We start from the raw sequence: 26,966 nt of genomic DNA, 5'->3' as shown, positions 1-26,966 counted from the left end.
GAACCTTTGACTATAAAAATATTTTCCCAGTTTATTGTTTCCCTTCTAATCTTGTCTGCTTTAGTTTTGTTTGTACAAAATATTTTTAATTTGATATAATCAAAATTTTCTATTTTGTGATCAGTAATGGTCTCTAGTTCTTTGGTCATAAATTCCTCTCTCCTCCACAGGTCTGAGAAGTAAACTATCCTATGTTGTTTTATTTATTTATAATCTCATTCTTTATGCCCACTTTGACCTTATTTTGGTATACAGTTAAGTGTGAGTCAATGCTTAGTTTCTGCCATACTAATTTTGAATTTTCCCAGCAGCTTTTGTGAAATAGTGAATTCTTGTCCCAAAAGTTGGGGTCTTTGGGTTTGTCAAACAATAGATTATTAAAGTTATTGACTATTTTGTCCTGTGAACCTAACCTATTCCACTGATCAACTAATCTATTTCTTAGCCAATAACAAATGGTTTTGGTGACTACGTCTTTATGATATAGTTTTAGATCTGATACAGCTAGTCCACTTTCATTTGATTTTTTTTTTCATTAGTTCCCTTGAAAGTCTTGAACTTTTTTTCTTCCAGTGAATTTTGTTATTATTTATCTGAAGTCATTAAAATAGTTTTTTGGGAGTCTGATTGGCATAGCACTAAATAAATAGATTAGTTCAGGTAGTATTGTCATCTTTATTATATTCACTCAATCTATCCAAGAGCACTTTTTCCAGTTGGTTAGATATGAATTTATTTGTGTGGGAAATGTTTTGTAATTTTGCTCATATAGTTCCTGACTTTCCCTTGGCAGATAGATTCCCAAATATTTTATATCATCAGCAGTTATTTTAAATGGAATTTCTCTTTGTTGGAATTTCTAACTGTTGGATTTTGTTAGTAATATATAAGAATGCTGATGTGGGTTTATTTTGTATCCTGCAACTTTGCTAAAGTTGTGGATTATTTCTAATAACTTTTTAGTAGAATCTCTGGAGTTCTCTAAGTATACCATCATATCACCTGCAAAGAGTGATAATTTGGTTTCCTCATCACCTACTCTAATTCCTTTAATCTCTTTCTTAACTCTTATTGCCAAAGCTAGCATTTCTAATACAATATTGAATAGTAATGATGATAGTGGGCAACCTTGTTTCACTCCTGATCTTATTGGGAAGTTCTCCTCAAGTTCTCCAGAAGTTCTAAGAGTTTCTCACTTATATGTTCCACACTGAGTATACACCAATCATTATATAATGAGGAAAATTTGTTGTAGGACTAAATCTATGTTAAATTAGATTTAACCATTGTCTCCTCAATTCCACTTAGTACCTTGTTTCAACTTCTGGCCCATAATATCTCCTTATAGGGTCAGATCAATCATACTGAACCATGCTAAATTAGATAATTATTGTCTCTATTCATTCCAGTGATTTAGCACCTTGTAAGAATCCTAAGAGTTTGATTTATCTAATTTTGAGAGTTCAAGATTGAGATCTCCCACTATTATAGTTTTGCTGTCTATTTCTTTTTTTTTTCTTTTTTCTTTTCTTTTCTTTTCTTTTTTTTTTTTTTTTTTTTTTTTTTTTTTTGAGGCTGGGGTTAAGTGACTTGCCCAGGGTTACACAGCCAGAAAGTGTTAAGTGTCTGAAACCAGATTTGAACTTGGGTCCTCCTGAATTCAAGGCTGTTGTTCTATCCACTGCACCACCTAGCTGCCCCCATGTCTATTTCTTTTTGCAACTCTTTTAACTTCTCCTTTAGGAATTTAGATGTTATACCACTTGGTGCATATATGTTTAGTATTGATACTGCTTCACTGTCTATGCTCCCTTTTAGCAAGATATAGTTTCCTTTCTTATCTCTTTTAATTGGATCAATTTTTGCTTTTGCTTGATCTGAGATAAGGATGGCTACCTCTGCTTTTTTTACTTCACCTGAAGAATAATAGATTCTGCTCCAGCCTTTTATGTTTCCTCTGCTTTAAATATGTTTCCTGTAAACAGCATAGAGTAGGATGCTGGCTTTTGATCTAATTTGCTATCTGCCTTCGCTTTATGGGAGAGTTCATCCCATTCACATTTACAGTTAAAACTAATAATTCTGTATTTTCTGCCATTTTATTACCCCCAGAATATGCTTTTCTTTTTCTTTCCTCCCTTTCCTCTCCCTCCCCCCCAGTATTAAACTTAAGGGCACCACTTGCCTCACACAACTCTCCCTCTTTAGACTCTCTTTGAGTCCCTTCCCCTTTCTTATACCTTTCCCTTATTTTTTTCTGTATTTCCTTCTATTTAACCTACTCTTTTCCTCTTTCTATCCCACTTTTTAATGAGATGAGAGAAGTTTCTTTGTAAACCAAATATGTCTAATATTTTCTCTTTGAGCCAAATCTGATGAGAGTAAGATTCATACAATGTTCTTCCCCCTCCCTTAATTCACTCAGATATGATAGGTTTCCTTTGCCTCTAAATGAGATGTAATTTCCTTCTTTTTATCTTCCCTTTTCCCTTTTTCTGACATAATCCCCTTTCTACTTCTAACTCCCTGGTTTTTTTTTTTATAACAGTAAAAATCAAATTATACACATATTCTTTATGTGTACTTATAATAGAAATTCAGTTCTCAAGAGTTCTTTTTATCTTTTATGCTTCTCTTGAGTCCTATATTTGGAGGTCAAAATTTTTTTTTTAGTACTAGTTTTTTCATTAGGAATAAATGGAATTCACCTATTTCATTGAATGCCCATCTTTTTCCCTCAAAGAAAATGCTCAGCTTAGCTGGGTAGTTTATTCATGGCTACCTTTCAGAATATCAGATTCCAGGTTCTTCAATCCTTTAATGGAGAAGCTGCTAGATTCTGAGTGATCCTTATTGTGGTTCCTCAGTATCTGAATTGTTTTCTTCTGGCTGCTTGTAATATTTTTTCCCTAGTCTGATAGTTCTGAAATTTAGCCACAATATTTCTTGGAGTTTTTATTTTATGGTCTCTTTCAGAAGGTGTTCGATGAATTCTTTCAATGCCTATTTTACCTTCTGATTCTATTACATCTGGGCAGTTCTCTTTGATGATTTCCTGTTAAATAGTGTCTAGGCTCTTTTTTTTCCATCATAATCTTCAGGAAGTCTAATAATCCTCAGATTATCTTTCCTAGATCTATTTTCCAGGTCTGTTGTTTTTCCAAGTAGATATTTAACATTTTTTTCTATTTTTTTCATTTTTTGGTTTTGCTTGACTGATTCTTGATGTCTCAAAGGATCATTCATTTCTATTTTTTCAGTTCTGATTTTTAATTAATTATTTTCTTCATTAACTTTATTTTTAATTCTCTTTGTATATGTCCAATTGAGTTTTTAAATAAGTTGTTTTGCTCTATGGAATTTTTTTCCATTTCACTAATTTTTTTTAATGAGTTATTTTCTTTTTCCAATTCACATATCCTACTTTCCTGGGAGTTCTTTATCTTTTCCAGTTCACAAATTCTGTTTCCCTGGGAGATCTTTACCTTTTCCAATTTATTTTTCAGAAAGTTATTTTCTTTTTCTACTTTATCAAAATTTTCTTTTAATGAGTTATATGCCTTTTCCATACTTTCTTGCAGAGCTTCTCTTTCCTTTCCCCGTTTTTCTTCTAGCTCTCTTTTAAGATTTTTTATAATTTTTTTTTGGAGAGCCTTGTGTTATGGGGACCAGTCTATATCTCCCTTTGGGGTTTTGTCTGGAGACTGTCTGCTATTAGCCTCTTCAGTGTTGGAAATCTGTTCTCTTTCTGTATAGAAGCTATCTATAGTTAGAGTTCACTTTGCTTTTTTACTCATTTTTAAAAAGCTGTTGAGGTCTGCCTTCAGGGCAAGGAGATTACCAGCTTCCTCTACAGAATAGGAATAGATGGACAGTAGCTGTCCTGTGAAGGGGCTGCAAAGAGCAGGTAAGCTGCTGAAGTATAACTGCCCTGGCCAGAGGCCTGTGCAGTGAAAGTGTCACTGCCCTGGCGAGAGCCTAGCTGTGCTGAAGAAGTGTGACTGCCCTGGGCAAAGCATACACACTGTGTAATGTGGCTGAGCAGCTGCACTGTGGTGCATGCTGAGTCACCCCTGGTGCTGGATAGGTGTGGCCAAGTCCTGTTAAACTCTCGTGTTTTGGGGTATACTCCACCTTTGGCATTTGTGTCACTTCTCTGCTGATCTACTGCTTTGCAACCAAAGCAGAGCAGCCAACCTGTAGTAGAGTCCTCCCTCCCAATTTTCCACCTGCAGATTCCACACCCCACCCCTGGTGCACTCAGCATGTCCTAGCCTCCATGTTCTGCCTCCCTACCTATGCTGGCCTCTTCTCCCCCACCCCCAACAGGGCAGACCTTTTCTGGTGATCTTCCAGATTATTGTTTGCTGGTAATTTGTTGAACTCTCAATATTTGTGTATTTTACCACTCAAGCACTATTTCAAAGGCTGAATTTGGTAATCAGTAAGTGAGGGTAAAAGGGAGCTCAGAATGAAGCATGTGTCCTCTCTACCATCTTGGCTCCACTCCCTCCTCATTAAATTATTTCTAGAATTAATTTTGGAATGAAAATATTCCATTCAGGTTAAGACAAGAAGGTAAATCAATTGAAATATTATAATATTTTAAAATATAAAAGGGCAAATAACTGCTTAAAACATATGAACATTTTATCCCCAACTTTTCCATTTCAGTTTGCTGGAATTTCTCAGAGGATTTCTTTATTCATTTCTTTTTTTTTCCCTAGATTTCATAAAAATCAATTGCATTTAGATGTCCACTTTCTTCACTTACATGAACTCAGAAACCTGGTAATATTTCTAAGAAAACAATTTACATGTCTATTTCATTTCTAAATAAAGTTCTTGAAATAAAAACTTTTAGATACTCTGGAAGTTAATGGATAACTCCATGTATACAAATATCAATCATAATTTTGGCAATTTAAAAATGTAAACTACAAAAAGATGAGTAGATTCTGAATCCCATTTCATCTGACTATCCCTGCTAGCTACATGCCTCTGTCTCTCTAATTCTTCTCAGATTAATTCCTTGAGAAAGGTATCTGTACTAGGTTCTTCTAATTTCTCTCCTCTCAGTAATTTCAAAACTTCTGAAAACTAGTTTCCAGCTTCTTCATTCAACTAGCTTCTTTGACCACTTTCTAAATTCTACTCAAATCTTCCCTTCTGAAAGAATACTTTGTTGATTAAATCTCCCCTTAACACACAGTGCCTTTCTTTCAGGACTGTCTTCCATTTATAACTTATGTGTCTTATATATAAAGTTATAACATGTCATCTCTTTTATTAGAATATAATCCCCTTTAGGACAACTACCATGTTTTCCCATTTTTTTGTATCTCCAGTGCTCAGCATGTCTTACATATAACAAATGCTTAATAAAAAAGCTGATTCATTAATGGATAAAAAAAAAAATCACTGAATAAAGTTATAGTTCAAACAGAACAATGTTCTCTTCAGAATGGATTCCCTATGTTCCAATTAGGTATTTATATAATAGGCCAAGAATTAATTCTCAAACTATGTAATAGTGGTGCTAGGGAAGTAGTTCCTATGTATATATCAATGGAAGGGATAGAACTTTGTGGTCAGCAAGATCTGGATGGGCTAATATGATTTGCAAATTTGATGTCAAAACTGAAAGGTAAATCTATCCGGTGAGAAAACTTATTTCTGTAGTCTATGAGATACTGTTTAAAATACAATATAAAATATTTCATTCTAACTATCAACCACCTACATAAAAATAAACTTGGTGCTATTGGGAATTTTACTCTTGAGACAAAGGATACCTAGATTGGGAATTCGAACTAGAGTTATCTCTTATTCTTATGTGGATGACTATCTAGAGGCAGAGCAGAGTTATGTAGCCTTTATCTTTCAGTTTCCAGAAAAAGGAAAACTAGCATTGGTGTATATATAGTTGTTACCTTTCATGATTTATAAATGCCTATACAAGAAAAACCAGTTAGAATGATTCCTTGATTGTTCTGGCATAACTATAATAAAATATGTTCATTCTGATGGACCCCTAAATTTTAGATTCTAGAGATCACAGAGTTACCTATGGCAGACAGCACATTATCCAACTATTATCTATAGTAGGCCTACTGATATATTAAATCACATTTAATAAGACTAATTATGAAAACAATAATTAATATAATAGTAGTATTTACATAATAATTTAACATTTTCAAAGTGCTTCAACCATTGTTAATTGTGGGCATACAGGAGCCACGTTACAGTGGCTACTGCAAAATTAATCTCCTATGATCCTATGTGAGAGGATGATACAAAGAGACTGAGAGGCAGTTGGTATTCACTGACCTCTGGACTGAGAGGCAGTTGTATTGTCTAACTTCTCTCCTCTTCCCTCTGCTTCCAATTTATTTAATTCCCAGTCTGCAACACCAGTGTCAGCAAAGGTTGTCCTGCAACTCCTTCAGATGCTATGATGCACAGCTGTGGAGGCTCTTGGAGAATTGACCTGCCTTTTAACAATTCCCCATTTTTTGTTTTATTATTATTTCCCCGCCACAGCATGGTCCACACACTGAGAAATGCAAGCAGCACTATCATTTCTAGATGGTTGTGGCAGGTGTTGATCTTGTGAGGATATCATGGAAGCAAACTTTCGAACAGGAAGAGGACTATAATCAGAACAGGCATTTAAATCTTTCATCAGTCTCCTGGCTCCGGCCCTTTGATGTGTTGGCCCATTTAATTGCCCCTATTAAAAAAGTCTTACTGGGGCTCCCATGGGTTACCAAAGGAACTTCTGGAAGGATCCTTCTCATGAACAGCTCTGGAATGCTGCAGGTTCTTCTTGTAATTCTTATGCTTCTTATACCTCATGTTCAGGGACCATATGTTATAATGTGGGATCCACCTGACAGTGGCTGCTGGAAATTCAATCCAGATCTGCTGAATGTATCTCCTCTTGTGAGAGAATAATACAAGGAGACTGAGAGGCAGTTGCTGTTCTCTAATTCAGAGGCTGTTGCATTGTCTGACCTCTTTCCTCTTCCCTCTACCTCCAATTTATTATTGTTATTGGGCTGATCAATTCTCCAAGAGCCTCCCTAGTTGTGGATCATAGCATCTGAAGGAGTAGCAGGGCAGCTTTTGCTTATACAGGTATTGCAGACTTGGAATTAAATACATTGGAGGCAGAGGGAAGAGGAGAGAGATCAGAGATCTTGATCCCAGATCTTGAAATATAGCTCAAATTTAACTTAAGGTATTCATAGCTTAGCTATATTTTCCCCTTGGTTAACCTCCTGATCTTTTTCATTCACTCTCTGTAACTACCCATCCCTAGATTATTAGATCTGTGGTTCTCTGACAATGTCAAAAGATATAGCCTTTGCCTAACTTCATAGGACAGCCTGGCTACCAGCATTAGACCTTCTCTAATATGGTTTGTCTGATTCTCCTCGATTCCCAGTTTTGAAAATAATAACCTGTTAGGCAGAAATAAATGAGCAAGGACTACTGATGATTTAAAGATTCTGCCATACATGGCACCAAACAAATTCTGAAAGCATGTCAAGTCAAATTAAAGTCCTATTTATAGGCATACAGCTTGTTAAGACTGAATTGAAGGAGGTGGTCTGCCTGATTGACTACAGCTCATTAAGCTGTGTTGTAAACTATAGTAAAAACATTTGTAGGAACCAGTTGTCCCACAAGAAAAGATATAAATGCTCTTGGGTTGTGCTTGTGTACATATGGCCTCTGCTCAGAAATAGGCTGTTGAGAGGTTTTTATGTTTGGCTATGTGGTTTTTAAAATAGGGTATATTTAGCTGTGATATCTCAATGGTAGTGTAAATAAAAAATGATAAGCAGAAAGATATCCCTGTGTTCTTCTATTTGGCATTGCTCCTGTTACCTAGGAACAAATTTTTATAACTAAAATACAAGAATAAGGAAATTCTCAAAGTCTAAGTTAACCTAGTCAAGTAGCATTTCATATAACTGTATACCTTGAACAAAAATAACCAAAAATATCTTGTTAATTGGTAGGATGTAAGTAAAAGCCCCTCTTCTAGAAATTTCTTAAATTAACTAGACAAAGTGAGAGGCTAAATGATTAGTTATAATTTTAACCCTGTAAAATTAATGTATTTTTTTAAATTCCAAACTTTTTTATTCAGAGCAAGATATGTAGTTAACTAAATAATTTATCAAATATGGTAGCATTTAAAAAAAAAAAACCTGTGGTAATTCTTATAAAACATTCAAAATTGGAACTTGTGGCAGGAATATCAAGTCCTCACAAAATTGCATTTAATTGAAAAAATCAGTAGTTTATAGTAGGATTAGGGGGCTGCATATATTTGAGGCAGAGACTGTAAGAAATCTGCTAGTAGGAGATCTAGGATTTTGTTGTTCACTATGCCATGTCAAGAAGTAATCAAAAAGATACTCATTGTACACCCCCTGCTCATAGTGTCCTGAGTAATAATATGTGGAAAATTGGCAGAGTTCTCTAATTATAAATCAAAATAATATGAATATTCTGCTATATGCTTACATTTTATTTGTAGATGATATGTCCTTTTAGTAGATAATTGGAACAATAGTTTTGATTGATTAAAATATTGAACAGTGTCATAATATTTCTATTTTGCTAAAACCATAATTTGATATTCTACACAAATGGGTATCTAAAAACTGTATATTGATATGTGGTGAATGGGGAAAATCCACTGTATTGGCCATTCTTTAGAAAAGTTGAAGGAAAATTGTTTTTTTTTGTGGTACAATTAGTCATCCTTCACATTTTCAAAGACATTAGCAAAAGTGCTGATAATCTTAACTTAAATCATAGAATATTAGAATTAAAAGGAAGTACAGAAAATGGAAAAGACATCATAACTACATTGAACTATCTGAAAGTCTGTTCAGTTATCTTGTTTTTTTAAGGACAGTTTTTTTTTTTTTTTTAAGAAGCAGCTAAATGGTGCAGAGACCACTAGCACATTGGGACTGAAATATAAATCTGAGTACAAATTTGAGATCAGACATGTATTAGTTGTGTATCCTGGAAAAATCACTTAATCTCTATTTGCCTCAGTCTTTTTTTTTAAATCTGTAAAGCGGGAATAATAATATCATCTATCTAAAAATGTTGTTTTAAGATTTAAGTTAGATGATAATTGTAAAGTACCCAGAACAGTTCCTGGCATATAGTAAGCATATACGTATTATGCTTATTATTAACTTTGTCCCAGAGAACATTAATATGTAGAATTTATAAAGAAATTAATTTAGGCTTTATGTTTGGAAAAATTTCCAGATAGAACTATCAATTAAATTAATCATTTCAAGCAAAGATTAGATAACCACTTAATTAAAAAAATATAGATGGTATTTTTGTTCATACATTGGTCATGTTAAATGATGTCCGATGTTCTTTTCAACTCTGATATTTGTGATTCTCTGATTTACTGTTTCCAATTTTTCACTTTATAGATGAAACAATTAAGATACATAAAGAGGAAATAACTGCTACAAGATCACAAAAATAACTTTGGCAGCTTAGTCAAAAATACAAGTTGTATAGTTCTCTGTTCTTCCTAGAGAGTCAGGGGAGCTAGGTTCAAATCCCATTCCTTGCTATTTGTATGAGCTTAATTAAGCATGTTAAGTAATGGTGCCCCTATCTCCAAATCTATTCAATGACAAAATTGGGCTAGATAGATAAGAACTTTAATCTGCAAATGGTGACCTAAAGAAATAAATCAATTTCAAACATCCATAATGATAGATCTTAAAAAGATATAGTGAATGCTCCCATGAGCAATATAAGGATGGTTTTAAATACAGTGATTTGTTATATGTTCCTTTAAAAAAGTAGTGATCTCAATACTGTAGTTCATAAGAAACCTAAAAAAAATTCATCTCAAACAGATTCGCTTGAAAAATTCCCCCCCTTCCTAGAGTTTCATCTCTTGAAGTGAGTTTACATGAGTTGATATGATCTCCAAAGTAAAGTGAAAGATTGGTTGTGCTTGTTCCATCCATCAAAATCTCATTTGTGCAAGACAGAACTTTCTAAGGTAGTAAATTGAATTCAAATGTGGCTCCAATGTTCAGGGTGCTATTGAGCTTAATACAATTTTACTATGTCAATTTCCAAAAAGAAAAAAAAAATGAATCTGCAATTTTTAACATACTTTCTTTAACTTTAATTACTGTTTTAATGTATGGCTCCACAGTCACAAAACCTTTGTTATTAGAATACTAAAAACAAAATCTTGTTAAACACCTACACTATAAATCTTGAAGAAAATGATTTTGTTCCTTAATCACTAAAATAGGGAACTCAATATTGAGAGGTATCCCACATCCACTATACAATGCATTGTGTTAGGAATCTTGACTGAGATAAGTTATGGTTACATTTTAAAAAGTACATCATTATTTTCCAGCATCGTTTACCTTTTTTTGTTGAGGCAGCAGCAACCTCTGCTTTGCTTCGTTCAGTTTCTGCAAATTCAGATATTCAAGAAATGAAAAATTAGTATCAGTGATGCCAGATCAATACTTTATATTATTATAATGCAGATCAGGATTAAGCTGCACAAACAGAACAGAACTTAAGACATTGGAAAGCAAAGTAAGAGATGGAAAAAGCAAAAAGCGTTATTAGGTTATTTACTAAGGGATTTTCATTAATAACTTGATGAAAGCATATGATGACAAACACTCTAAATATTGAAATAGAGGCTGATAGAAAGGGGGAAAACATACAGGAAAATCATCTCTACTTTAATATCACATATAATATGCAAAAAATAAACTAATAACAAGTAATTTCAAAGGATATCAAAATTTCTCTCAGGAGAATTTCTGTGGGTTTTTTAAGTTTTTTATTTGAAGGAAAACGTCTACTAGAGCTCACTAAAGCAGCCTAACATGAGTACAACACTAGATATTGTTTTTGGAAAAAATGATTAGACTATTTGCTGCTTGTGAGAAAATAAATGTATTTCTTGAAATGCCAGTCATAAAACAAAAATGAGATTTTTATTTAAATGGTATATAAACTAACAGTAAAGAAGTGATCCTTCCATTTCCAACCTCACTCCATTTTTTTAGCACAATTTGAAGTATAAGTTTCCATCTATGTCTCTACATGTCTCTACTCTGCTCCTATTTGTGCCATACTAACTATATTGTTCCCTGATATGTTGAGCTAGAGCTTATATATATCTTTATGTTTGGGTCTCCCTGTATATCAATCTATATCCTTCTATTAAGATTTTGAACTCAAGTAACATCTTCTAGTTCTGATCCGATATCTTGAACACTGAAATTGACTTAAATTCTCAGGAATCGTGCTAAATATGGCACATGATAAGCGTGGAACAAATCCCAGACCTGATTAAATCTTCCCCCCCGTAGTCCTATTATCAATCAAATTATTATATTATATGTACACAATTATATATAGTGTATTATAATATGTATATATTATAGTATATATACTCAGTATACTCAAATTATAAAACACTATACAAATGCTAGTGATTTTGAAGCACCCTCTTGCTGCCTTAGTCACTTCATATTGAATTAAATGTCTTTTATTTTATTATAAATAAAAAAAAAAAACTAACTTCAGAGAGGAATATCTCAGTGGATCCCTGAGGCTAAGTTGAAATCGACATCCTTTTTAAGTCAAGACTAACAAGGCAGCTAAGGTAAGAAAGTAGGTGTAATAGGTTCCAACTTGCAATTAATATCATATAAAACAGTTAGGAAGTAGATATTTCAAATTATTTTGAAATAACAAAATTGAAGATGCAAAATATTCAATGACAACCCCCCTCCCCATCAGATGGGGTCTTGTAGCTGAATACGGGAGTCATGTACTTATGATTTGTTATCAAGATATGTTTGATTTGCATACATTTTATATACCTATATACCCTGGGTCACATAAACGTTTCTCAGACACAAAGAGATCATGAGTGGAAAAGGTTTAAGATACCCTGAATTATATTGCTTGGCAATTATCAGAGAGTAAATCTACAAATGAAGAAGGTACAAAATAAAGCCAAGTTTCAGGACATCCAATCAGATTGAATGGCAGAAAAAAAAATGCAGGAAATCTTTGGAATAGAGAATTGTCAAGATTATTGATGTGATAAACTTGTTCTTGGCTTAGCTGCACCATCTCTTGCTACCAAAGGTGCTTGGCTATACCTTCATCTTTGCCTACCTAACCCACTGAAGCTGAGTTTTGAAACAGTTCTGACAAATGGTTGCTTTTTATTCCTTATTGGTAAAAATGTCCTCTTACTATTTAATGCTATATTAATAGAAGGGACTTGAAGTTGATGGCAAAACAACTTCAGATCCTGGAAAGGATAACTAGACATGTTCAAGTCTTTCAGTCATTTAGAAATTTTGCTATGAGTCACCTCTTTATAGATCTTTAACTTCGGCTGCTGATGCTCTGACATCACCATCTGCCTTGAGGTCTCAAGTGTGTATGTCTGTGTGAGGTGGGGTATGAAGGAGGAAAGTAAAACTTTTGATTCATTGACATTGTGTTTCTTGCACAGTGTGCTTCCTCGGCAGTTTGGTGATGCCTTTCAAATTTTTATTACAAATGGAAATACTTGATTTTTTAAAGGTCTTCTTGGGAATGGACCAATCATTTTCAAGCTTATGTTTAATACATAGCTCTCTGCTAACTCTCTAAAATTACTCATAATCTCTTGTGCATATCCTTATATATGAAATTCCATAACATAAGCATTACCATAAAAAAGAAATCCTCAAGATTTACAGTTCAAGAAATCTTTAGGTTCATCTCAAGACTAGGATAAAAGCATTCATGAAAACTGTAACCATGTCATTAAATGATGTATTTCCATTTTTTCCTCCCCACATACCCACTAAGCAAAACAAACAAATAAATAAGCAGCTCCCAAAATCAGATAATGTACATAACATATTATGAAATGTTAGCTGTTTCTATCTGTTTTATTTGTATATCTATTAGAATCATGATTGATGTCTAGGCAGCTATAATCCTGTAGAAAAATATAAACCCTTTTAGACCATGCATATTTTTCAGGTTTGCCTATAAATCTAATATGTAAAAGCTTGAGTAGCTAGAAACAATCTCTCCCTAAAAGCAAATTTATATCACAATAAGGAAAACAATTTCCATTTCTTGGCATCTGCCAGGTCCTTATCTAATCTAGCAAGACCAACAAATCAATTCAACTTTTCCTTCCTTTAAGTTATACGTAGAACCATTGCCAAAATCTCCACCATTTCAAAGGCTGAAGAATGGCTTATGTACCAATCAAAGTTCCTTTATCTAAAGACAAACACAAATTTTATAAGGATCATTAATAATATATGCTGATCTTTCTTTAGTTAAAGATAGCCTTATCATGGATATGAGGCCACTTTAGTCCTGGCTACATTGAATTGCTTAATAGATTGAAGATGGGATTGCTATTTGCTTCAGCCAAGGATATTATTGCATGATATTATAGGGGTTAATTCAAATTATAGCATGCAAAAAGGGGAGAAAAACTACTTGCATATTGACATATCACAGAAATCTATATATGAACAAATTAACATTAAAAACAAAAAGCTCTAAAGACAAAAGTTAAAGTATAACCTCATAGGGAAGGCATGGATTAAATAAAGTATCATTCTAGTGTAACAAATGTTCACAGCAAAGACATCATCTCTCAGAAGTTAATACAATTTTATTAATTTTGCACAAAACAAAAGGGATGAAACAAATACTTGAAAATAAGCTTCTACATTTATATAAAACATGCAAAAGTTGTATTAAACATACTTGATTTCACTTGTTTTTCACTTAGAGCTGTTAAAGAAAAATGATATTTACATCAGTTAACATCTTGTTTTGTTTCTTTTTGAATTCTTTATTAATAAGGATTATTTTATTTTTTAAAAGACCAGATTCAAAAGTTTAGAAAATATTAAAAAGTCTTCAACAGATTAATGAAAGATATACTATCTTATTATTTTATATCTGATGTCCTCCAAAAGTTTTAGAAAATTTAGAAAAGCTTAAAATTAGACTTTTCCTAGTTTTGAAATTATTTTAAAATTATGTCCTCTAATATTTATTTAAGAATTTTCTTAGGTTTATTTTGTCTCAAAAATTGGTCTGTCTATATAAAGTTTTTTCTTCATCTCTAATTGATTGCTATTAATGACTATGTTGATTATTTATAGATTTATTCCTTCCCCCAAAACTTATTGTTTACTTAAAATATGATTTTTCTCTTCTCTAAAAATGTAAATTTGTAACACATTAAAATTTGATTTATTTTTGGTTCTGTTTTTAGCATCATAAATCTATTGGTAGTTATATAAGATGGAAATCTTTCTCTAAGGACAATTTACATGAAGCATAAACTGCTGCTGAAATAAGGTAGTGGCTTTAAGGAGGAATAGAATGTATAGGATGTAATAAATTGACCAAACCAGCTATTTCACTTTCTGAATGCATAAATGATGTTCTTTAGATTGGGTTTATAGTTATACAATAAGAAACAGATATAGAAAGAATATTATGGATTTGATCTATAGTATATTAAACAGCAAGAAGTGAAAAGAGAGAGAATCTTGTCTACATGAAATTACCAAACTATGTACTCAAGAGAGTAACATGTATGACACAAGCAGAAGAAAATTAGTAGCAGAATTCAGTAATTTATAGGAAAGATAACTTGGAGAAGAAATTATCCAAATGTTTGTTTAAAATATGGGAAATAAAGTACACTAGAGAGCTCAATGGTTAATATCACCCAATTAGTGTCATGGAATCTTGGTAGAATATGACTTATCACTAAAAAAAAATTCCTAATAGAATAGATTAGACAAAATGGTATGGAGGAGTATTGCATATCATTGTACATATTTATAAAGAACTATTTATGCTTTTCAAGTTAAGGGCAAATATCTGGTCCATTTGATTTATTGGTGTGTGTTACTCCCAGAATCCACCAAATTCAGAGTTGAGATAGTCATAGATTTGTCTAGGAAAAGTATACCTTGCCCAAAGCCACAAAGTAAATATGTATCAGAAGCAACAAAATATATCAGATGTAGAGAAAATAAAGCTCAAAGTACAAGATGGGGAAAACCATAATTAAAGCAAAAACCTTGACAACAAAGAACTTTAATTCCTAGAGGTTTTATTTCGTGTGCCTCACTTTAATAGTCATATTCTTTCAAGGAAATTATAGAATACTCTTGAGACTCTAAGACACATGTGGGGACAACCTTTGAATCAGTGACTCTCCTTTTACTTCACAAGAGACACTAATGTCTCTAAAGCACGTGGAAAAAAAAAGAGGAAAATAGAGAACAGAATTGAGTGGGGTTCTGATGTGGACAGTTGCAAAGGACCTGATAAAAAGGGTTCAAGAAACTTAGCTAGCACTAGTTTATTCTAAAGATAGAGCAACACTAAGAGGTGATAACTACAAGTATTATAATTCATATTTTGCAGAGGAAGAAGACTCCAAAGGATTAAGTACTTGCCAAATATCAGAGACTGGATTGAATTGAGTTCTTCTTAATTTCCAGTCTATCATAATACCCATTGTGCAATGCTTCTCAACCTTTGAAACTAGTTTCCAACAATGTCTTATAATATATATGTAATAATATAATAATAAAAACGCATTTTTAAAAGACGTATGTCCTTTAACTATTCTCCCTTTTTAGTATAGTAAAATGTAGCCTTTATATACAGTAATGAGACTGATTTTCACAAACCTTCTGAAAATCGGTTTCATGACTTTATGGCTCATTACTAACCTGTGACTTTTTTCCTTTGTGGTTTATTTATTTGGTTGAAGAGAAGAAAGTTTGGGAATATGCTATTTTATGAGTCTTATACCATCTTACAATTTTTCTTTCCTAAAATATCTATATTCATAAATAACCAGAGGAAAAAAAATAACAATCTTACCAGAAGCTTCTTTTTTTGTTGATTTTGCTGTAACAAAGAATAATGAGCTCATGTTTAATTGGAACTTGAAGTAAACAACTAGTGAAATTGAGAAATTTAAACATTTTGAATATTTACCTGGTTCCACATGTTTGTCTTTTTTTTCCTGTTCTGAGAAACAAAAAAGTTTATATTGATCATAGTGCCTGGTTTTCTCCCAAATCAATTTTGTTGGGATTTTTGGTTTTTTGTTTTGGACTTTTTTTTTATAGAAAGACACATGCATATGAATGCAAAATATTAATGCAATAAATAATAACAATTATACAAACTGACTGGATCACATAATGCATATTATTCTCCTTTGGCTTCTTTTCTCTAATCTATTCCCTGAAAATGTCTCCATAAAATAAAATTATTTAATTATTTCAAATAGTAAACACTTGAAATTCGAAATAGCCATAAAAGTGCTAATGAAAGGCAACATTGTGGTTTGGAGGTAACCATGGATGGGTTCTTATGAATGAAAACAATACCTGAAAGCTGGAAAGACTTTGAGTAAATGAATATACCTGAAGTCTGAAGACTAGTTTAGCTAAATAATAAAGTTGCTTAAAGAAATATGTAAAATCTTGGATCTGATCTATTCTGGATTTTTAAAAGTATAACAGCCAATAATTATTGCCCAAATTGAATAAGATAAAATATAATAGAGATTAATGTAAAGTTCAATAACTTCATATATATTATTAGATGAAGAAAGCACAAGTGGATAACAGCTTCTGTTGCAGCTTAAGGTAAGTCAATAATGTGGCATGGTTACCAAAAAGAGTCAATGCTCTCCTTGACTGCATTTAAGAGGTTATAGTGTTTTGAAAGAGCACTTGAACAGTATACTGTCTTAAATTCTGGACATCACATTTTAGGAAAACCATAGATAAGCTAAAATGTGTTTAAGATGTTAATAAGACTTGAAGATATGTTACATGAGGACTGGTTTAAGAGCTAGCCTAGAGAAGAGATGACTCAGGGGAATTAAATAGTTGTCTACAAATATTTGAAATGCTGTCATGTCAAAGAGGCCTTAGTCTTGTTTTTATACCAGAAGGCAAAAGTACAAGCAAATGAAGAGAATTTAAGAAAGGCAGATCTAACCTTTACATATGGAAATGATTCCTAACAATTACAGTTAGCCAAAGTTTTATGAACTATCTTGGAAAGTATTAGGTTCTCCTTTAGAGAGACAGAAGCTACAGAACCTCTTAGTGGGGTTATTGGAGGGGAAAAAGAAGTTTAGATCTGGAATAAAAAAAAGGATACGTTAGGATAGAAATCTAGCTCCTAAAGTGTGAGATTTGATGAGTGGACTATCACCAGAAAGCAAACCATTAGGCCAGGAATTCTTTGGCTATTTCAATCCATGAAGCAAAGACAAATACAGAATTACTATCTTTTGTGGCAATAGAAAAAGGTGCTGTAATTGTGGTACTGAAGAAGACTTTTGAGAGTCTATTGAATAAATAGCAAGACTATCAAATCAATAAATACTTAAAATAATTCAGGCTATTCATTGGAAGATCACAAATAAGGAAAAAATGAGATAATAATTGTAAAGCATTATGCGCAGTATCTGGCATAAGTATTTCTTTCCTTTCTTTCCTTCTTATTTCCACTATATCATGCTTCCTTACAAAGAAACACATTTTATGAACAAAAACTATCAAAATAACTCAACTTGTATCTTCATTCTTAGAAACTATAATGAAAAGAAGAGGAACTGGGGAGAATGGTGAAAAATATGTTGGGAAATATGGTTCAGAGTTAAGATGTTAAAACTGTCAAAGGCTTGCTTGTCATCTAGTTAGAAAATTCATGATGGCATGAATATGTACTTTAAGCAGAAAGTTAGAAGATACTAGGAAGAGCACATGTTAAAGATCAAACAATTTAAAATTTTAAGAAGATAGAAAACTTAATAATGTGTGAATAGAAAATAAAAATGCTATGTAGTTGCTTTAAAAATAATTGTTTAGTGATAGCAGACAAGTAAAAGCTCTCTTATGTTGAACCAATAATTCACCTCAGGTGAAAAGAGTCTGTAACTTTCCATGCTCAGCATTTTGATTTAAAATATATATATATATATATATATATATATATATATTTGAGTCACACCTCTTGAGAGGTGAGGGAGTAAGAGACAAATCACTAATATTTGGTTTCTAATACAAGGGATCCTTATGGAATCCACTTTTGGTAGTGTTCTTTTTGGCCATCTTCTGTTATTTTTATATAAAATAAGATGGCGCTTCTTTCTCAATTATCAAGCAGGAACTTATTAAAAAGAGGTATTGGTTTCATTGTTTGTTTTATAAAGTTAATTATTTATATTCATGTTCTATCACAGTATCATCTTCTGAATAACTTAAAATCAATTTAAAAGGAATACTATAACAAGTATAAATTGAAATTATGGTGAAGCATTGATTTTTTAAAATTTTGAATAAAATTTTAAAGCTAAAATTTCAAATGTACATTTTATTGCAACAATTGTCTACTTTATACCAATGTTGAATGTTTTACAACTATTATATCATTTGATCTAGTCCACCCCTCTGCCTTAGTATTAAAATAATACAATGACATATAGTTTTCTCTCTCTACTTGTCTGTTATTTTTTGATCTCCATACTTGGATCTTTATCTAAATTGTGCATTAATCATGGATGTTTCCTAAAAATATGGCTGTAGTCCTCTTTTCTTCTCCATATAATTTTGTGCTCTGGTTAGTTTCCATGCATTCATTGATTCTTTCTATGTGGAGCATTTTGGATCAAGTTATCTAGCCCTAGCCTCTTTTTGGACTTCTAGCTTCACGTCTCCAATGTCATATTGGAAATTTCAAAATAATGCCTCATAGACATATTATACTCAATATATTCAAAACTGGACTCTTTCTTTTTACTGAATTTTCCCATCTTCTTACTTTCATATCAATTTTTGAAAGCACCACCACTTTGTTAGTCACCCAAGTTCACAATTTAGACATTATCCTGCATCCTACCCCCTCAATAACTTCACATATCCGATTTGTTTCAAAGACTTGTCATTTCTACTTTTACTACATCTCTCATATATGTCCCTTACTTCTTTGACATAGCAACTACTTTGGTGGTTTTCTATCTAATTTTATGCTTCAACTATGACAGTAATCTGATGGCTGGTCTCATTTTTTTTTCCAGTTCCCAATCCAGCCCACCCTCTATTCAGCTGTGAAAATTATCTTCTTAGCTTAACAATGTTACTTTTATACTCAAACTCTAGTGGCTTTTTATTACAAATGAGTACTAACAAATACTTGATTTTACTTTTAAAGCCCTTTATAATCTAAATACTTCAGAAATTTCCAGACTTCTTAAACCTTACTTTTCTGCCCTTCCCCTGGATATTTTATAATCTATTGTCATTGACCTCCTTGTTATTTCTTAAACAAGACACTATTTTTATACTGTATAATATCACTGGATGTCTTCCATGTCTAGAAGGCTCCCTCTCCTCATGTCTGTTTCCTGGCTTCCTTCAAGAATAAGCTCAAAATTTCCCCACCGTTTACTAAAGACCCAATCTTATAGTGAGTCTCTTGTAGATCCCACTCTTCTAATCTCCACTACCTTTACTGGCATTGTTTTCTCTCTGTGCTTTGTTCTAATTTATTGTATGTACATAATTGTTTGAATGGTTTCTCCCCATTAGAATGTTCCTTGAAGGAAAAGGCTATTTTTGTCTTTCTTGTATCTCTTGTGCTCATCACAGGTTTTAGCACAAAATAATCTCTCAATAAATGTTTATTGACTGATTGACTGTAACTATTATTTGAAAACAGCTACTTACCCTATCTTTATAATTATACATAGAGAAGAAACTGCTTATAATGCTCATATATGGATTTATATGGATCCCCAAATTTTACAGCATTTATTTTACTACCCTTCATCCAGTTTATCATTTTATTCTTACCCTGCTCAAATAGAACACCAATATGCTAAAACATTCTCAAAATTTCATACCAGAAGCTGAAGCAGAATTTGGCACACAGCAAATGCAACATAAAGCATTTCTGAGATTAGTGAAGTACAATTATAACAGTCCAAGCCTACTAAAGAATCATTCTACTAGAGGAAAAAACCTAAAATAATGCAGGTAATTTTTTTTAGCATATTGCAAAAGAAAGCAACAGAGATAGGTGTTTGTATCAAATACATTATATCATATCATCTTTTTGAATATCAATAAATTTGCTTTTCATTTTTTCTTTCAATTTGATAAAGTGTTTTCTTTGTAGATTGCCAAACCCCCTTTTAGAAAATAAAAAATAAACAATGTACTTCCCCAAAATATGAATTAAAAAACATCATATTAAGTAGGGAAGTTCTATCATTGTGGATTGGTCATTATCCTACTAAAATGCAGGATTTTGAGGAAGAAAAATATTTTCCTTTTTAAGTCAAAGAGATCCAGCAGGTGAACAGGAGGTATCTTGAAAAGTAATGACTGCTATTTTTTTGCCAATCATTTAATCAAAAACTTTAGTTCTTAAGGATGTGGTTGTAAGTTAGATTGCTTGTGACATTACATTTATATATTAAGCATGCAAGGCTGTCTGTTCTAAAGACTACTTAGGAGCCACTGTATTATTTCTAGGGAACTATAAATTTCATAAGCAGCAAGAAAGCAAAAGCTGGTAATGTTCAGTAGATTTTTTAGAAACATTTTTTCAGATTCCAGGTTGACACCTATCTGCCTTCAGAGTTAGTAGTTTATGCTTGAAAAAGCATGTGGATATTCATCTGCACATAAGCACAAACCCATATATAAATAAATGAATGAATGAATCTACTCTCCTTCATAGCTAGATTGCTCCCCCTGCCTGATTCAGAGAGTAATTGCATTATCCTTTTCATTTGGTATAACAAGACAGTTTGATTCTAAAGTACCACAATTTCAATCCTAATAGTTTTATGCAGAATAAAGGAGGGAACTTTTATTTTCAGCTAGATATATTTGGAAAAAGCAATGACATGAAAAATTATATTACTGAAGGTAAGCTGACTTGTTAAAACACTTTTTTCAATTCTGAACACTAAGATTAATAAAAGAAAATACTATACATATTTATAGTACTTTTCTTTGGAGGAAGAAATAACTAAAAGGAGACAATGCCTAGAAGATGAAAATGCACACTAAGTGGCTGACCATTTAGAGAAAGATTTAAATGATATAGGATTTTGCTTAAAATCAATCTAAAGCAATGATAAAGGCACAAGGTATATGCTACAAAAGGTTCAGGCAGCCATCCCTCCATATTATTCACTTAGGGTATACCCTAAAAATACAATATTAAGAGGCAATGGCTCACATGTTCTCAGTCAACCTGTGGTGGTAAAGTTGAAGGTGGTAATCATAAACCTTATGAAAATCTAAACTGCTTTCCAGGAAATGTTTATATTATCTTTTTAAAGAGAAATAACCCATTTATTACAAGCAAGGGTTGATAGTTTGAAGAGATATATTTTGCTTCATTAATTACCATTGCATCACTGTATCTGATCACAGGTGACCTGGAAAGCCTTATTGGTTCATTACATGAGTCTGAGTTATAGACCCTATCATTTGAGCTCTGAAGCTTACTGATATAGGACTTCAATAAGTCTTATTACCCAAAGAACATATGCATTCAATAAAGCACTGTATGCTTATAATTAAAATAATTTAAAAGCTGGAAACTTCAGAAAGATAGTGTAGTTGCCCAGACAATAAGACAGCATTCTCTTGGACAGAGAACAATAGCTATAATGCAGGTTGGCACAAAAGCAATAGCATCATTGTCTTACTTTTTTCCTTGGAACGCTCTGCTGAAAGAAAAATGAAAGGAATATGAGTAATTACTACCTTAAGAAAAAGAAAACTAATCTATTAAAATAAGACCATAGTCTTCATTATTTTTCTTTTTTTCCCTCCTTTTCCCTCTTCCTCCTTTTGTTCTTTTCTTTTTTTTCTTTCTTTTCCACTTCCCCTATGCCAAGTGATTTTGTTTGAAGATCTTGCCCAATTATGAATATTTTACACCAATATATTTAATAGGGAAAAAGGATAAGCTATTGTCAATGCCTGCTCAACATTATTTAGAATTTTTTTAAATGATTGGTATTTGGTCTTCTTTTTAAAAACATGAAAATATACACAGATACAGAGAAGTATAGTTAAATTATACCAAATAAATGAATAGATTATTTTAGACAATATTCTGGAAAGCCATCATCTAACACTGAGAGGTTTCATGGGTTTTTATTTTCCCTAGTGAAACCTCATTTCCCCACTAGTTCCCAGTGGTTCGGGACACCTTTGTCAGTTGGATGCTGACCTCTACATATCCCATAACCTCAACCTTGATTGGGACCATCTGCCTTGCCATTATTTTCCTTGATTCTCAAGACTTGGAAATGTGCCATTCTACTTTCTATGTCTACATATTACTCAGCCTGTCTGCTATTAACTGAATATAATCTGTAATCTATGGTCTCCCTCACTTGAAATGTGAACTCCTGGAGAACAAATAGCATCTTTCTTAATTTTCTATGTGTATCCTGAGAACTTAGAATAGTGTTTAGTTGTACATATAGTGAACATTTTTCTTCTAATTTTATAGCATAAAAGAGACTTCAAAGATAATGAATATTAGTATCGTTTTATGCATGTTTTTGGTTCTTTGCATAAAATGAGAATACTTTTAGAAACTTCAAATAATTGAGGGGTAACAGAAAGTGGTTTTAAAAAAGCATAACACTTGGAATCAGAGACCTGCATTTTTGTCCTAACTCTCTTTCATTAAACATATTTGGGAAAGTTATTTTTCTTCTGGGGCAAGGGTGTGCTGGACCTATTTTATAGAGCTACCATTAACACTAATTATTAAATTTTCGGTGTGAGTATTTACATATAAGAAATTAGCAGATGATATAAATCAATACATTGGTTCACTGTCTAGAGATAAGAAAATGAATGAATGCTAAAATGTTTACAATGTTAACAGGTGGTAAACAATAATAACAAAAATTAATAAATGTTAACAAAGCAGATTAAACTTTAAAAGCTTAAAAGTTTAATTAAAAGTGGGTTATATATACCTTTAAAAATAGCTGACTGTTAAACATTTTCCAGCACACCATCCCTTCTGGGTCTTAGTTTCTACATTTATAAAGTTAGGGAACTGAACAATTATAATAGCAATTTCCTCTGTTACATTTTAAAAGTTTAATTTATTATATAAGGTTTCCTTAAAAGAACATTCATGGATTGTTTTAAATTGTTTTAAGTGTATTTTCAAAACAATAACATTTTTCATTTATATACTATTTTATTTATTGCCCTATATTGTTTAGTGAATATGGTATGTTTTATATTCCTTACACCTATTTGTTCCTTATGACAACACTATGATTTAGATAGTATAGCCATTATCATCTCCAGTTAAATGTAAGGAAAGGAATTGTTGAAATTACCATTATTTTCCTCTTTCTCATCCTCTTCCTCATACTCTAGCAGTTATATAGCATACAGGCTAATACATAGTAGGTGCTTAATAAGTATTTATTTCCTTTCCCTTCCCTTCTCACATTTTACAGAAGAAAAAACTGAGACCATCACTGACCTCTGGCAGTTAGAATTTCAATTTAGGACTTGTGATTGAAATCCAGTCATCTCTACACTAAATTAATATTTGTCTTAATGATATATTCATACTTATACTTCTTTAATTCCAAATAATGAACAAGGTTGTCTAAATCTAATCTAATAATGCCCCTTTGTATTAAATACAATAAAAGTCATTTTAAAAATTCAATTTAGATCTACCTTCCAATGAATACAATGGATTCTCCTTTTAGGAAAAAATAGTGGATCTACTTTCATTATGAGTACAAATAAAGAAATAAATGAAGGGAAGGAATTCCATAGATCTATATATTTCTATTTTTGCCATATATGCTTACTAAGTAATAAATAGCTTATGAACAAACAGTCCAGCCTCAATAAACTCAGTAGGGTCTTAAATTTAGCTGAACAAGTCTCCAAAGACAATAAATATTTTCTTTATTTGTCTTCATTAATCACATGGTCCTCTGCCATTTCCTTTCAATTTTATATTTTATATTTTCATTTCTTTTGTCTTCACAGATATTTCTCTCTCTCTCTCTCTCTCTCTCTCTCTCTCTCTCTCTCTCTGTTTCTCTCTCTCTGTATCTGACACTGTCTCTCTATACATAATATATGTGTCTGTCTATCTGTCTGTCTTGCTCTCACACACTCAAATCAGTTATAACATTGAATATTCAAGTTGAAAAGATGGGTCTTCAGACTGTAATGTTCTGTTCCTGTCACCTTATAATCCTAACATCAGACAATTGAATTTATTTCAGGGTTTTTAACCTTTATTGTTTCATGGGCCCTATCATGATTCTGGTGAATACTATGAACCCCTTCTCAGAATCATGTTTGTTAAATGCATAAAATCAAATATATAAGATATTACAAATATATGAGATTACACATGAAACCAATATTTAAATGCAGTTGTTGAAAGCCCAATTACCAAATATTGAAATGCAGTTATCAAGATTTATTTTTTAAAGCTCACAGACTCTAAATTAAGAATTTCTTTATATTTTCCATATAAGGAAACTGAAACAAAGCAGGTCCAAGTTATTTGCCCAAGGTCATATGACATTTATGTTTGAATGTTTCCTAGACTTCAATTCATGTAGTATTAGAAGTATATAACTTTCTCCAGTATGGGTTTTAATGTGAGATGAAGTCCTTTGGGTGACTTTCATAGTATTATAATATTTAAACTTGTAGTAACTTTGAAATTTTCTAGATCAGGATTGCTAAAAGATTCCTTTATATTCTTAAAATTTATTGAGGAGACCCTTCAAAGAACATGATTATATATGGAACTGTGCTGTCCAGTTTTCAATAGGACACATTTTAAAGTTTATTCTGTATCATTATCATTTTCTCCACTGCTTCCATAAATGCAATCACAAAATAATAATATAAGCTCTGATTTATAGCATTTACCAATTTCTGAAAGTTAAAGGCTCCCACTGAAAATTTAGCAATTAGCAGCAAGTACAACACACCCCTGGAAATATCGATCAGTATTTACCACATTAGAAATGAAAAGTTCTTAGTATTATTATTATTTCTATTTGATTATTATAATAAGCATTATCATGAAAATAAATTTGACTTTGAAGATACCCTGAAAGAATCTTGGCAACACCAATAGGTCCCAGAATGAGAATCACATGATCTTAACATAGAGAACAATTCACTTGCCAAAGGGTCTAACAGGTAGTTATTTAGAGAGACAGGATTTGAACTGCAAATTGAATGCACTGTCAATTAGAATAGATGATCATATTAAACATTCAGATCCCTTGAAAAAATTGTACTTTTCTGTCTTGCTTATCGTTAATACTGCCCCTAACTCTCCCTTCATTTCCTCATTCTTGATGAAGACCTTTACCCTGTTCTAATTGTTCCTACTATTTCTGACAAGGAAGGAACCCATCAATATTTGAATGGTACTTCCACTTATCCTTAAGGATTGGAAACAGACTCTGAACTCTCCAGAAACAACTAAGTTCATTTTCATTTTAAACATGGATACATTTCAATAAGCAATAAGGGATGTATACTTATTTTCCAGAAAAAAAACTTTGGATAATTTAACAGATCAAGCTAGGAAGGCAAACATTAAATTGTAAATTTTAAATCTTTTTTGATAGGCTCAGGAATAATTTGACCTCAGCATTCAGACTAGAATTGCTTTATAGAAATTATCTCCTACTTGAGAAGCATCTGAGAGAGGGTCATAGGGGAATAGAATCACATAAATTTAGAACTGGAAAGACTCCAGAGGTCATCTAAGGTACCTTTGACAATGTTCATTCCTCCCAGTAATTTATTATTTGTTAGGGAAGACACAATTGATATGAATTCATTCCTAAACATTTTTCTGTTTAATATTAATAAAACCTTCATTTTAGTGGATAACAACAAAATTATAAAAGGAATGAAAATGTATGGGTAGTTCAGCAAGATTTACCATGACTAATAAAAACCACAGCCATGAAAGGTAGATCATCTAAGTAGCAAAGTGGTATGATTTAAAGAAGAGCAACAAAGGTTCTGGTCTGATGATACTAGCTTGCCATCACAAAATTCCCAATCTCTGTTAATTTTTAGGCCTCTGAAATATTTGTAATAAACTGTTGAGATTGGGGAAATCATGTTAACTTGTTACCAAGAATTACTTTATCTGAACAACCTATTTCTAAATGCTGTCACCTGAGGGAAAAATAGAACCCCAAAAGAAGGAAATACAGTGTCATACAAAAAAAAGTACTTAATAAATATATGTTGAATTAAACTGAATTTATATATTCAACTTTGAATAGGGTGAGGAAAAGAAAAAGGAAAGAAAATGTCAATCGGGGTCATCAGTAATCTTTCTTGTAGATCTTTAAACTTAGAGATATTTTGTATGCTTTCTTTTAAAAGTGTTGACAATGCTGAATTATTAACAAATAATAGTAACCTTTAATTAGAAATGGAAAAGTATCTTCTTTGTATAGATATAAACTCATATTTCCTAAAAGTTATTAAACAAACTTAACCAACCTTTCTAATCAAGTGTTGACACAGGTTTGGCAGTTAATGAGGTATAGGAGACAATTATATTAAAATGGAACACACAACAGGAGATTTTTGTTTTCACAGAAGTTTAGATGAACAAAGAAAGAATCAATGACTCTTTATTCATTAAGTATTTTAGTATTAAACGATTTCTCCCAATCAATCAATTTCTATAATTTCTCTCTGTTCTGTGAATTATTGTCTACTGGTAAAATATGGGGCCTGTTTTCA

General features: G+C 32.1%; 1 protein-coding gene across 17 annotated transcripts in view; it reads right to left on the bottom strand.

Annotated features, from left to right (window-relative positions):
* TRDN (triadin) overlaps nt 1-26,966 on the bottom strand; it is a 481,452-nt gene that overhangs the window by 136,018 nt on the left and 318,468 nt on the right. For 15 of the 17 annotated variants that reach the window (XM_074309957.1, XM_074309965.1, XM_074309958.1 and 12 more), the window contains 5 exons: nt 21,869-21,889; nt 16,117-16,149; nt 16,000-16,026; nt 13,849-13,875; nt 10,455-10,502 (listed from right to left, as the gene is read on the bottom strand). In XM_074309957.1, coding sequence (XP_074166058.1) covers nt 10,455-10,502; nt 13,849-13,875; nt 16,000-16,026; nt 16,117-16,149; nt 21,869-21,889 — 156 coding nt within the window. The remainder of the gene's footprint in view (nt 1-10,454; nt 10,503-13,848; nt 13,876-15,999; nt 16,027-16,116; nt 16,150-21,868; nt 21,890-26,966) is intronic. The other 2 variants (XM_074309951.1, XM_074309956.1) reach the window with 1 other exon arrangement.

This window comes from Sminthopsis crassicaudata, chromosome 4 (assembly GCF_048593235.1).
Source record: "Sminthopsis crassicaudata isolate SCR6 chromosome 4, ASM4859323v1, whole genome shotgun sequence".
Classification (NCBI taxonomy): Eukaryota; Metazoa; Chordata; class Mammalia; order Dasyuromorphia; family Dasyuridae; genus Sminthopsis; species Sminthopsis crassicaudata.
This window is presented reverse-complemented; position numbering and strand designations above follow the sequence as displayed.